Below are 14,292 nucleotides of genomic sequence, written 5' to 3' on the forward strand. Positions count from 1 at the left end.
GAATACCCTGACAGAATCATACATATTGAAACTTCCCTGCATCCCTGCAATAAATCCTACTAGATGATGATGAATGCTGTTTTTGATGCCATCTTATATTCAGTTTGTGAATATTTTAATGAGTATTTTTGGCATCGATGTACTGGAGAAATTAGTCTAAGGTTCCCGTTTTTTTTTGAGCCTTTGTGTGATTTAGGTATTGGGGTGACTGTGACCTCATAGAATGAGTGTGGCAATGTTCCTTCTGTTTCTATTTAATGGAATCGTTTGAGGATTATTGATATTAGCTCTTCTTTGAAAGTTTGGTAGAATTCTGTGCTAAAATCATCTGGACCTAGGTTTTTATGTTCGATATATTTAAAAATGGTTCCTACTTTCTTAAAGATTATGGTATTATCTGCAAGATTTACCTGACCTTGATTTAACTTTGGTAAGTGGTATCTATCTAGAAAATTATCCATTCTGTGTAGATTTCAAACTCTGTGGAGTTACAGCTTTTGGAGTAGAACTTAATGATTCTTTGAACTTCTTCAGAGTCTGACATAGGCCAGCCTTGGCTTAGAGAGGGGTTCCTGAGAGAATGGGTGTCTGAGAGCAGCAAAACATATGACATGAAGTCAAATAGTGGGTTCCAAGTTGATAGCCTATCTTCTGCTTGAGATGACTCTCAAAGCAGCTTTCTGTAGATAGGTCTTGGATTTGTAGTTTGCACATGCCAGCTCTGTCATTGTCTCTGTCTCTCTGTATTTGTGTCTCTCTCCCTCTATCTCTCCATCTTTCTGTTTAAGACAGCTCTCTCTTGCTATAAAAAAAATTCTGAATGCTCTCTGGATTGTTTGTGACCAAAGTTAGATATAAAAATTTCATGGATTTTTCTAACCAAGTTAGAAATACTGTTAGAAAATTCCTAAGAGCAATTCTTTGGTTTTCTGATTTTAATCAGAAAACATTATAAAGGAGCTATGTTCTCTCTTCAGACAACATTTTCTGTATAATAGCTAGAAATCATTATGTTATCTGTCTAAGTAATTCTTGGGATTTCCAATCACGCTCAGAGATCTTGTTAGAAAAAAAATCTAAAAGAGTTAAATTCTAAGAGCCGGGCAGTGGTGGTGCACACCTTTAATCCCAGAACATGGGTGGCAAAAGCAGGCATATTTCTATGTTCGAGGCCAGCCAGCCTGGTCTACAGAATGATCTGGTCTACAAACTGATTTCCAGGTCAGCCAGGGCTACACAAAAAATTCCTGTCTCGAAGAAAATTAATCATGTTCCTGTGCCTTGTGTGCTCCTAGGACTAAGTCCCTTTTTGGACATTTATTGGCATGAAAGTAGTGTTCTCATCTCTGGTTTTAGGAATGAGAGCACTCCTCAGCCTGTGTACTTTGGGGGGAATTGAGTCCATTGATGCTGAAAGATGTTAATGACCAATGATTGTTGATTTCTATTATTTCCATGTTGTTGACGTTAGGGTGTGTGTGTGTGTGTGTGTGTGTGTGTGTTCCCCAGGAAAAAATTAAGAAAGGTGATGGAGAATGGGCAAGAGAGGGGGACTGTGGAGGGTGGCTAGGCTAGTATTAAGGCCAGGGCCACTGTGTTAGCATTGACTGCTTTGGGCCCAAGTGGCTTCCAATGATGAAAACTTCAGGAGAGAACTCTCTTCCTCCAGGAAGTGATGTTGTTTGAGTTTGACAGTGAAGGAGGAGGAAGAAGGCAGGTCTTTTAAACCTGAAGTTGTTGAGCCTATCTGAAGCTTAGGTTGTAAAGAGGCACACCTATTTATAACAGTTTGTTTCCTGTGTTGTTTGTTGTGTAGTAGTGAAAGAGTCTTTTTGGCCACGGAAGTTACCAGAACCCAACAGGGAGTCACCTCAGTCTTAATTTTGTTTGCCTAGTTGATGACATTTATCTTGAAATTGTGTCTCTCACTGTAAATATATCAGACTGGGCAGGGAGGAGTGGCAAATTATATATATATATATATATATATATATATATATATATATATATATATATAGTGGTGTTTTACAGAGCAATATGACTTGTAGGGGAGACTTTGTCTAAGGTATGTGGATGTTATGTTTTTTTTATTTTTTGAATGTTTTGAAATCTGAGGCTTGCATGGGGAACTAGTTCAATGGTTTAGTTTGACTGGAGTTAATACTAATAGGGAATGTTTGGGTGTTTTAGGATTTTAGATCTTTATCAGAGTCTGGAGGAGGGTAGGAGACATGTTTGGTTTTTGTAAGAGAGTCATGAAAATTATAAAGTTGTATGGTAGATGGTTGGGTGTGGGGGACTATGGAGTTGGTGGATTTTTGTTTAAGCTTTGGGAGGACTTTGGATTTTGTGGCTTGGGTAGGGGAGAGGAAAGATACCTCTCTCCCATAGGTTGGGGAAAAGGTGCAGTACAGGGAGAAACAGTGGAGGGTTTTTAATGGAGCCTAATCTTTGTGTTAGAATCTATTGGGGTGGGTAAATGGTTCATTCAGTCGGTTTTTTTAGGGATAATGGGGCAGGTATGGATAGATGGATTTTATTTTTCTTCTTACATGGGTAAGAGCTATGACATCTGAAAGAGGGTGGCATTTTGGACCTTGATATTTGGAATCATTTGACTGAGGGGTCTTTGCTGCTATGTTATTATTAAACTGTCCTATTTCAGATGGAATTATGAATTATCAAATTGTAGCAGAGCTTAGCAAAAAGAAATCACAAGATGGTTTCTTCTACTTCTCCTTCTCCTCCTCCTCCTCCTCTTCCTCCTCCTCCTCTTTCTTCCTCTTCTTCTTCTTCTTTTCTTTGGTATCTCTCTTTGAGATGAGAAAAGTTTGGGTCCATGACTCACGGCTGCATATTTTATCACTGGACATATGTGTTGCTATCTGAATGACATTTTTTGCAAATTAAGGAGGCTTGGGTTTCAGCTATTTTTATTTTGTGAGCTTCTATTTAAATTTATAGGTTTTGAAATGTTTTATTCATTCATTTTACCTGTTTAATTGTATTTTGCTATATTTCTTTAAGAGATTTATCAGTTTCTTCTCTAAAGGCATCTACATATTTTATTTTCTTAAATTTCTTTGAGAGATTTATTCATTTTCTCCTTAAAGGCATCAATCATCTTTATAAGTATGGATTTAAGGTTATTTTCTGTGCTTTGGTTATGTTAGGATACCCATGGCTTGCTGGAATGAGATAGCTGTGCTCTGAAGGTTCCATGTTGCCTTGGTTCTTGTTTGGGTTCTAATATTGGTATTGACCATCTGGTTTTCTCAGGATATTCCTAGTGTACCAAGTATTGTATGCGCAGGCCAAATATAGATGTTACTTGTATAGAATGCCTCTGGATGGTCATTTTGTACTGGATGTTCTTAGTGTAGCAACCGAATATCCCATGTTTGTTGGGCCTGAAGGAGGCCAGCAGATTTAAGACCATACAATAGAGCACAGGGTACAGACTGTAACTAGGCCCTGAGAGATAGGCAGTGGAAATGTGGGCAAGATACCTGTCATGTTTGTGACTTCTTCAGAGGACCTGTATTTATCTTCTTCAGTGGGCCTGATAGATGCTGGCAGATCAGCATCCAGTCAGTGGAGATCTGGGGACAGGCCATAGGTACCTCCTTGAAAACATTTAAAATGGGTTTTCCTATATTATAGTGGTAATAGTCAAAAGTCTGTTTATGAACAATGATTCAACTTCCCACACGAATGTTGGGATATCAACTAGTATTGCTACTATGCTGGTCTTAATTGCATGATGATGTTGTATGGAGTTTCATCCCTCTAAATTCTCATTGAAATGCTATATTGAAATCACTCATTATAACTGTAAAGCTATAATTTTAGATCCTACATTTCATAAAATAAATGTTAACATCTCATCTGGAATTATCTCTATGTGAAATCAGGTGCTGATCTTACGACATCTGCTTCTGATAAACTAACATGTTTAGTTTAAATTTACATTTTGTTATTTTTCTTATTTTTGTAATTTTACTGTGATTACTTCATTCTCTTTAATTTTATTCCCCTACATTCTTCTATAAACTCTTCCTTGCTTTCTTTCAAATTCACTGCTAATTTTACTTTATTTTTTTTCTTTTAGTAAAACTCTTTGTTTTTATATAGTATTTTCTGATTATATTTCTCCTTCCTCTATTCCTCTCATTTCCTCCCCTCATATGGATCAACTCATGTTCTTTCTCTCCTTAGAACAATCCAAGTTTTTTTTTTATTGTATATTTTCTTTATTTACATTTCAAATGTTATTCCTTTTCCCAGGTTCTCTCTGCAGGAAAACCATATGCCATCCCCCATCCACCTGCTTCCATGAGGGTGCAGCAACACACACAATCCCACCTCTGCTTCCCCGTTCTCAAATTCCCCTACAATGGAGCATCAAACCTTCACAGGTCCAAGGGCCTCTCTTCTCATCAATTCAGGACAAGACCATGCTCTTCTACATATGTGGCTTGAGCCATGGATCCCCCTATGTGTAATCCTTGGTTGGTGGTTTAGTCCCTGGGAACTCTAGGGTGTGTGGTTCCTTGATAGTGGTGTTCTTCCTGTGGGGTTGCAAACACCTTCAGGTCCTTCAGTCCTTTCTCTAACTCCTCCATTGGGGATGCTGTGCTCAGGCCAATGGTTGGCTGTGAGCATCCAACTGTGTATTTGTCAGGCTCTGGCAGAAATTCTCAGGAGGCAGTTATATCAGCCTCCTATCAGCATGCACTTCTCGGCATCTACAATAGTGTCTTGGTTTGCTGCAAAAACAAAAGTAGCTGCCTAAAACCTGGAAAACCTTAGGCATCAACGCTCCTGTGGGCACCAGCTCAACTTTTCTGTGTAAAATGATTTGTATGAATGTTGTCCTCTGAAACAAAACCCAATTCTGTCAGTTTGTGGACAAAAAGCCTTTGCATCAGCCTATATTATTTGATGATTTCCATAAGATTTTCTTGGCAATGAACTTAATTGAAAGCAATCCAGTCCTACCACTTGTAACTTGGCTACAAGAAATTTCTTATCCTCTATTACTAGGAGTCCACAATACGATCACTTTCATGGATTCAAAATATCTCTACATAGATGAAAATGCCTTTCACAATTCCAACCATCTCTTCTGACACTCTCTCCCTTCATTACTTCTCCATGCCCAAATGATTTCTCCTGTTCCTTCTTGCACCTACTTTCAATCCACCTATAATAATTATTCTATTATCTTATCTAAGAGGATACATTTTTTTTTCTAATTCATGATGCCTCTCTAATTTGTCCATCATTTCTCAATCTGTGGGAATTGAAAGACTCTTTCACATGTAGCATTTAAAGGTATTGGGGAAAATATATTTACATTATGCTTCCTAGCAATAGCAGTATTACAGTTATGAAAGAGCAAAAAGTAACTATTAGCTGGATGAAACAATAACCTGAGAAACTGAATTAAAATATCACAGCATCAGAAAGATTAAGAACCAATGACCTAATATTTCTAGGTCAATTATTTTGGAAATTTGTTATCATTTACTTAAAGTCTAATATCCCTTGTAAATGTTACAAAACATGTTTTTCTTTCTAGGTCTGGGTTATCTCACTCATAATTTTTTTCTAGTTCAATACATTTTCCTACAAATTTCATGATGTCATTTTTTTCACAATTGAATAATACTTCAATCTGCAACTGTAACATATATTTTTTTATCCATTTTCAATTTAGTGGCATGTAGCTTTTTTCTAGTTCCTGGCTATTATGAAAAACCAAACTACTCTGAACATGTGTGAGCAAGTGTTTTATGGTAGGGTTGGGTGATCATTTGTTTGTTTTCCAAAAAGTTGTACAGATAGATTTTTGTTAGATCAATTCATAATGTACTGAGGAGATAAGTTATTTGTTTCCACAGTGTTTATGCATGTCTTCACTTCCACCAACAATGGAGAAGTGCAACGTCAACTGCTTTGTCTAAATAACTGTGTCCTTTGTCTTAAAATATTTTCAGTTCCACGAATTCCCATATATTAATTGTTCATCTTAATGCCTATGGTCTCACTTTTCAGATAAGAAAGATTTCACCTGTTCCTATGAACTCAAGGTTATTCCCCACTTTATCTTCTATTTGCTTCAGTGAATCTTCTTTTATGTTGTTGTCTTGGAACTTTGGGAATTGAGGTTACTGCATGCTGATGAGTATGAAAATATTTAATCCTCGATGATCAAAATCATCGTTTGATGAAGATGCTGTCTTATTCCCAGTATGCATTTTTGTACTCTATCAAATTCAGGTGCCCATAAGTATTTGGGGATTTACTTCCATTCAATTGGCATAAGTGTCTGTTTTATGACTATACCATGCAGTTTTTGTTATGATATCTCTGTAAAAAAAGGGTTCATTCAAGGATGGTGATACATCTAGCAGTGATTTTATTGTTCGAAATTTTGTTTAGTGTTGTGTATTCTTTTCCATATTAAGTTCAGAATTATTCTCTCAAGTTCTAAAGAACCATGTTAGAACTTGGTTGCTTTGAGTCTTTAGAATGCTTGTGGTAGGATGTTCATTTTAATATATTAATCCCATAGATACATGAGCATGGGAGAATGTTTGATTTTCTCATATCTACTTCAATTTCTTTAGTAAAACACTTAAAGTTTTTATCACAGAAGACTGTAATTTGCTTGGTTAAAGTTACACCAAGACACTTAAAATTATTTGAGGCTTATGTCAATTGGCTGTATTTTTCTGATTTCTTTCTCAATCCATTTGTCTTTTTTATATAGAAGAGCTACTGAATTACTTTCTGTTAATCTTATATAGAACCACATTGCTGAAAAGTTGTTTTCAGATAGAGGAGTCTCCACATAGAAGTTTTATTGTGAGTTATGTATAGTATCATATCATTTGCAAATAATAATACTTTGACTTCTTTTTTCCAGATTGTATTCCCTTGATCTTCAGTTGCCTCATTGCTCTTAATAAAATTTGGAGTACTGTTCTGAATAGATATGCAGACACTATACAAATTAGACTTGTTTCTAATTTTAGTTCAATTACATTGTGTTTCTCTCCATATAATTCATTGTGTGGCTATATGCTTGTTGTAAATTGCCTTCTGTACATTTTAGTATGGGCCATGTGCCCCTCATCTCTCCAGCATTTTCTTGATACATTAGAGTTGACGAAGGCTTATTCCGTATCTAATTATATATCATTTGTTTTTTTCTTTCAGATCATTTATGTGATAGGTGGAAATAACTTAGTTTTGAATGTTACCATTTCTAAATTTCTGGGATAAAGCTTATTCATCAGGTTCGGTTGATGTTTAGTTACAGTCATTTTCAAGTATTTTATTTAGTAGTTTTGCAAACATGTACATGAGGAAACTTTGTCTGTAATTCTTTTTCTTTGAGTCTTTTTGTGACTGAAGTATCAGGGTAACTGCACTTTATCAAATAAATTGGGAAACATTCCTTTTGTTGTTTCTTATAGAATAATTTGAGAAATGTTGTCATTAAATCTTCATTGAAAATCTAAGAGAAATCTGCACTAAAACAATCTTTTAATCTGCACTAAAACAATCTTTTCCTGACATTTTTTGAAGGGGATACTTTAATGACTATTTCTGTATTAATGTGTGTTGCTGGTCTATTTATGTTACTCATATGAACTTCATTTAGCTTTGGTAGAGAGTATAAAATGATAAAAATTTCCAGTGCATTTAATATTTCTAATTTGATAGAATACAATTTTTTAAAAGTTTTTCCTTGTTAAGACTTTCTTTTTGTTTGTGATGTTTTAAAATTTGAAAATTCTCTGAAATAATCAAAAAGAGACAGAAAACCTATGGAGACTACTTCCAGAGTTTAGGCACAGCCCCTGGTTGAGAGATGGGGACACCCACCCATCTGAAAAATATTAACACAGAATTGCTCCTGTATAAAGGAAATGCAGGGACAAAGAGGGGAGCAGAGACTGGAGGAAAAGCCATATAGAGGCTGTCCCACCTAGGGATCCATTCCATCTACAGACTCCAAACTCAGACACTATTTCTATTGCCAAGAAGAGCTTTCTAACAGGGGCCTGGTATGGCTGTCCCCTGAGAGGATCTTCCAGATCCTGACCACTAGAGATGAAGATACAAGCAGCCAACCATTACACTGTCCATGAGAACCCCAATGGAGGAGTTAGGGGAAGGACTGAAAGAGCAGAAGGAGTTTGCAACACTGTAGAAAGAACAATAATATCAACCATGCAGACTCCCAGAGACTAAACAACCAAAAAACAATATTCATGGACTGATCCATGGCACCAGCAGCAGGTTTATCAGAGGAATGTCTTATTTGGCATCAATGAGAGAGTAGTCCCTTGGTCCTGCAGAGGCTCAATACCCAAGCATAGAGAAATGCTAGGGTTCTGAGGTTGGAGTGCATAGGAGGGTGGGGGAGCACCCTCATAGAAGCAGGGTGAAGCGATGGGACAGGTGCCAGCTGATGTTAGAATGAGTAAAGGGATGAAAAATTGAAAGAAAATGTCCTCTTGGTGATGGTTTCTGAAAGGAAAAGGAGTTAAAAATATTCTGCTATAAAGCTGGAAATGAGACTGGGAGGAGTGGATTTCAGGGACAGTAGAAGTAGGTCTGCTTTAATCTACTTTTTGCCCTGGAAAGAGCTGCTCTTGGGCTTGAAGAGGGTTTATGCTAAAATTGGTGTACAATACAAAGCAATAAGTGGAGAGAAGAAGGCAGAGGTCAAGATCTTTGCAATCCAGAGGAGATGGAACACAGGGGCACAGAATGTTGGAGAAATTGTTCTGCTGCACTGTTGGGAGTGATGTGTGTCTGGGGGGGGATGGTCTAGGAAAGCACAGAAAGAGAAGGTCTGTGGACATTTTTTTAGTTTTCTAGAGGATATAGCTGACCTATAGTTTATCATGGCATGTCTGTTGAAGTTAAAATTTTGGATCCATGAATATGTTGGAAAGGTAAAATTCAAGGGGATGATCTGTGGTATCCACAGAAGATGTGGATGAAAGGGAGGCTGCAGGTAGTTTTCTGATGCATTGCTAAAGATGGGATAACATCTGGAGGAATAGAGTGATGAGACCTTTTACAAGTAATCTACCAGTTTTATTCCTATGCATATCCTCAATTTTATTTACTTTTTCTCAACATCACTCTTTCACAGTTTCCCAGGTGTATTTAATATATCTGAGGTATACCTTTGGTTTAATCATGGTCATCTTGGACTTTGACTGTATTGTGAAAACAGTGTAGTCATCAATTGTTACACAAGTGAAATAATTCACTTTTTCTTTGACTATTTTTGCAGGAAATAGTTTTGCAAGGAAGGATAAGAAAATTTCATAAATGTTTTACAACCCATACTAATGAAAAAATAACTAGGAAACCAGCATTACTTGTTGAGAGTTCCTTTAACATTGCATGTATTGCCTGGAAGCAGGGAACCCTCAGTACTCATCTTATAACCACTGTGCCTTTATTTCCATTATACCTGAAAATGAATAGGTATAAAGTACTTGTTTATGGAAAGGAATTAAGGCTTTACTTAATTTATGATCTTCCATAGTCATATATCTTGGCTTTCATCACAGATAATAGTTAAGATAGGACTCTTGGAGAAAGGATGAGGGTGTCACGTGCTGATCTACATAAAACCAAACATTTAGACAGGATTTGACAGTAAGTAGACTAAGCTCAATGGCCACATTTAGTTGATCCCTATGTGATATTAATTCCTACCACCATGAAATTCCTTGTGTACTCATAGTGTCTTAGTCAGGGTTTCTATTCCTGCACAAACATCATGACCAAGAAGAAAGTTGGGGAGGAAAGGGTTTATTCGGCTTACACTTCCATGCTGCTGTTCATCACCAAAGGAAGTCAGGACTGGAACTCAGACAGGTCAGGGAGCTGGAGCTGATACAGAGGCCATGGAGGGATGTTCTTTACTGGCTTGCCTCCCCTGGCTTGCTCAGCCTACTCTCTTATAGAACCCAAGACTACCAGCCCAGGGATGGTCCCACCCACAAGGGGCCTTTCCCCCTTGATCACTAATTGAGAAAATGCCTTACAGTTGGATCTCATGAAGGCATTTCCTCAACTGAAGCTCCTTTCTCTGTGATAACTCCAGCTGTGTCAAGTTGATACAAAAATAGCCAGTACAATTGACCCCCTTGTCAACTTGACACACAAACACATCACTAGTAAGCCTCAACCCTTACATTCTTATTCATCCCCAAGATCTAAATAACTTTAAAAGTCCCACAGTCTTTACATATTCTTAAAATTTCAATCTCTTTAAAATATCCATCTCTTTTAAAATCCAAAGTCTTTTTACAATTAAAAGTCTCTTAACTGTGGGCTTCACTAAAACAGTTTCTTCCTTCAAGAGGGAAAATATCAGGGCACAGTCACAATCAAAGCAAAAATCAATCTCCAACCGTCCAGTGTCTGGGATCCAACTCACAATCTTCTGGGCTCCTCCAAGGGCTTGGGTCACTTCTCCAGCCATGCCCTTTGTAGCACACGCGTCGTCCTCTGGGCTCCAGATGCCTGTACTCCACTGCTGCTGCTGCTCTTGGTGGTCATCTCATAGTACTGGCATCTCCAAAACACTGCATGACCCCTTCAGTCCTGGGCCTTCAATTACAACTGAGGCTGCACCTTCACCAATGACCTTCCATGGCCTCTCACAGTGTGGAGCCTCAGCTGCTCTGCATGACCCCTTCATGCTTTCAAAACCTGTACCACCTGGGTGACCCTTACACATTACCAAGTCCCGCTGCAGAAGGAGTACAACCTTGCCTATTTCTGGAACACAGCCTCTTTGTGCTTTCAGAAAACACTTCCCAGAAGATGTCACCTCGACGATGCTGGTCTCTTCTTAATCACCGCTAATTTCTTAGCTCCAGCTAACCAGAACTACAAAATCTTCACCATCAAAACAGCAATGGCCCTGAAAAGAGTCTTTAATTTTCTCTCTGAAATTTCACAAGCCAGGCCTCCATCTTCTGCACTGTTCTCAACATCTGACAGAGCTCTTAACAACGAATGGATCTTCAAGCCCAAAGTTCCAAAGTCCTTCCACAGTCCTCCCCAAAACATGGTCAGGTTGTCACAGGAATACCCCACTCTGCTGGTACCAATTTGTCTTAGTCAGGGTTTCTATTCCTGCACAAACATCATGACCAAGAAGAAAGTTGGGGAGGAAAGGGTTTATTCGGCTTACACTTCCATGCTGCTGTTCATCACCAAAGGAAGTCAGGACTGGAACTCAGACAGGTCAGGGAGCAGGAGCTGATACAGAGGCCATGGAGGGATGTTCTTTACTGGCTTGCCTCCCCTGGCTTGCTCAGCCTACTCTCTTATAGAACCCAAGACTACCAGCCCAGGGATGGTCCCACCCACAAGGGGCCTTTCCCCCTTGATCACTAATTGAGAAAATGCCTTACAGTTGGATCTCATGGAGGCATTTCCTCAACTGAAGCTCCTTTCTCTGTGATAACTCCAGCTGTGTCAAGTTGACACAAAAATAGCCAGTACACATAGTAACAGAAATGAAATACTCTGTTGAAAAATATCTCTTTACTGTACTTAAGGTAATTGGTACAACTAGGGAAATTTTCACTATGTACAGAATAGGAGAACTTTAGTCATGGATACAAATTGCTGCACAATTTGATTTTAGTGACTATATTTCTAAGCAATACATAAGGCAAATTAAGGTGAAAACACCCATGGTAACAACTTAAAATTCATGATATCACTAATGCAAGATGAAGAATAAGTAAAACCAGCCGGGCGTGGTGGCGCACGCCTTTAATCCCAGCACTTGGGAGGCAGAGGCAGGCGGATTTCTGAGTTCGAGGCCAGCCTGGTCTACAAAGTGAGTTCCAGGACAGCCAGGACTATACAGAGAAACCCTGTCTCGAAAAACCAAAAAAAAAAAAAAAAAAAAAAAGAATAAGTAAAACCTAATTTTAAAATAAAGTATTATCCTTATATCAATTAGTTAATGAAAAAGTCATCTTTCTTAATTATGTCAAAGATAGAATTCTATTCTTGAACTATACATTGCATCATAATAAGGCAAGAGCAAACTTCTCTCTCATAATAGAAGCAAAGGGGCTATGTATGAATGTGTACAAAGCTTCCCAAAATTAGTTGAGGTCCATGGTCATTAAAGAAAAAAAAAGTAACAAAGGATACATTTTATTCTTCCAAAAATAAACTCGATAAAAGTTTACTCAAGTTATACAACAGAGACAACAATCCCTTGATGAGGTGGCACTTTTAAGAAATACACAAAGGATTGATGTAATAGAAATATGACATTATAAACTGAGGAGCATTTGTTTTTTAATTCAAGGCAAAACTCACAAATGTGTAGCAGAAAAAGTTCTCAGAACCTAGTTTTAATACCTAATAATAGTTCTCTCCCTGTGATTACAAATGCCATATCAAAATGTAACAACATAATACTAGTGAATATTTTAAGCTTTAAGAATGTAATGGCATTTATTAGTATGAAATCATATGGACTGTTAACCAAACTGGAGTACCCAAAAGATTTTGTGAAAAGAAATAAATATTGGTATAAAATCAGAGAATACCACTTAAGAAATGAATTTCAAACAAATACTGACAATATTGTAGAACATATATGTCCAGAAGTAGACATCATTCATATGATATCAGAATCAAATAGCAATTATATAGTATTGTGCTGAAATATTATAGCTCATAAAATAGATGCAACACAATCATAAATTTAGGCAAAGCATACAACAACAAAGGAAAGACATTGGGCTCTTTCAATTTTTGACACCATAACCTAAAAGAACTGTATAGATTTCAAATTACTCAGAGAACTAAAAAAATGTCTTTCTGAAACAATAAAGGAAGCTGACACAGGAAGTATTACAATAAGTTATAGATAATTAAAATAATAGTGGCAAAAGTAAACAACTGTGTATTGATTCACAGTCACTCTCATTTCTGAACAGATATGGATCACTGTGTGCAGTGTCCAGAAAGTCACTATGCAAACTCAGAGAAGAACCACTGCCTCCAGAAATATGTGAGCTTTTTGGCCTATGAAGAGCCCTTGGGAATGGCACTCACCACTGTGCTTCTCTCTACTCACAGCTGTGGTCCTTGTAGTCTTTGTAAAGCACAGAGACACACCCATTGTCAAGGCCAATAACAGGACTCTCAGCTACATCCTGCTATTGACACTCTTCCTCTGTTTACTCAGTTCCTTGCTCTTCATTGGACAGCCCAACACAACCACCTGCATCTTGCAGCAGACAGCATTTGGAATTTTGTTCACTGTGGCTCTCTCCACAGTGTTGGCCAAAGCTATTACAGTGGTTATTGCATTCAAGGCCACTGTTCCAGATAGAATGGTGAGATGGTTAATGATATCAAGAGCCCCTAATTTCATCATTCCCATCTGCACACTGATACAACTAATTATCTGTGGGATCTGGCTGGTTACCTCTCCACCCTTCATTGATCAAGATACTCAGGCTGAGCATGGTCACATCATCATTGTGTGCAACATGGGTTCAACAGTTGCCTTCCACACTGTCCTGGGATACCTCTGTTCCTTAGCACTTGGGAGCTACACCATGGCCTTCTTATCCAGAAATCTGCCTGACACCTTCAATGAAGCCAAGTTCCTGTCATTCAGCATGCAGGTATTCTTCTGTGTTTGGATCACCTTCCTCCCTGTCTATCATAGCACAAAGGGGAAGGTCATGGTGGCTATGGAAGTGTTCTCCATCTTAGCTTCCAGTATAGCACTCCTTGGACTGATTTTTGCCCCCAAGTGCTACATTATTTTGTTAAGGCCAGAAAAGAACTCCTGTCTTGGCATCAGGTACAAAAAAAAATTCAAGAAGAAATATCAATTTTAATTTAGTTAAAAATTAAAACTTATCTGTAATAGTAAATTAAATATTATCATATAAACCATTGTCACAGCATTCTGAATGTCATGTTCAGATATAAAATGTGATTATGTATGCTCATCATTCTTTATCTAATTGTATTAAACTCTCTTTGTAGTGAAACCATTAGTTTTATGTTTTAGATGCATTACACTGTGTTTGTAACATAGTTTCAATAGGTGCTCTTGTTGGCCTCCTGTCCCATACCTATACTAATATGGCATAAACTGATGAGTATAAAGAGCTTTCCTCTATAGACAATGTGCTGTTGTTTGAGATGTGTCACGAAGTTCAGCCATTTTGTCCTTTCATTAAAAAAAAT

The 14,292-nt window shown here is 37.7% G+C and overlaps 1 protein-coding gene across 1 annotated transcript in view; it reads left to right on the forward strand.

Moving 5' to 3' along the window:
- LOC110288903 (vomeronasal type-2 receptor 116-like) overlaps nucleotides 1–13,953 on the forward strand; it is a 43,272-nt gene extending 29,319 nt beyond the window's left edge. Inside the window, 3 exon segments of the mRNA XM_085841840.1 lie at nucleotides 13,023–13,140; nucleotides 13,142–13,904; nucleotides 13,906–13,953. Coding sequence (XP_085697966.1) covers nucleotides 13,023–13,140; nucleotides 13,142–13,904; nucleotides 13,906–13,953 — 929 coding nt within the window.
- The last annotated feature ends 339 nt before the right edge of the window (nucleotides 13,954–14,292 follow it).

This window comes from Mus caroli, unplaced genomic scaffold (genome assembly GCF_978045245.1).
Source record: "Mus caroli unplaced genomic scaffold, Mus_caroli_1 scaffold_8, whole genome shotgun sequence".
Classification (NCBI taxonomy): Eukaryota; Metazoa; Chordata; class Mammalia; order Rodentia; family Muridae; genus Mus; species Mus caroli.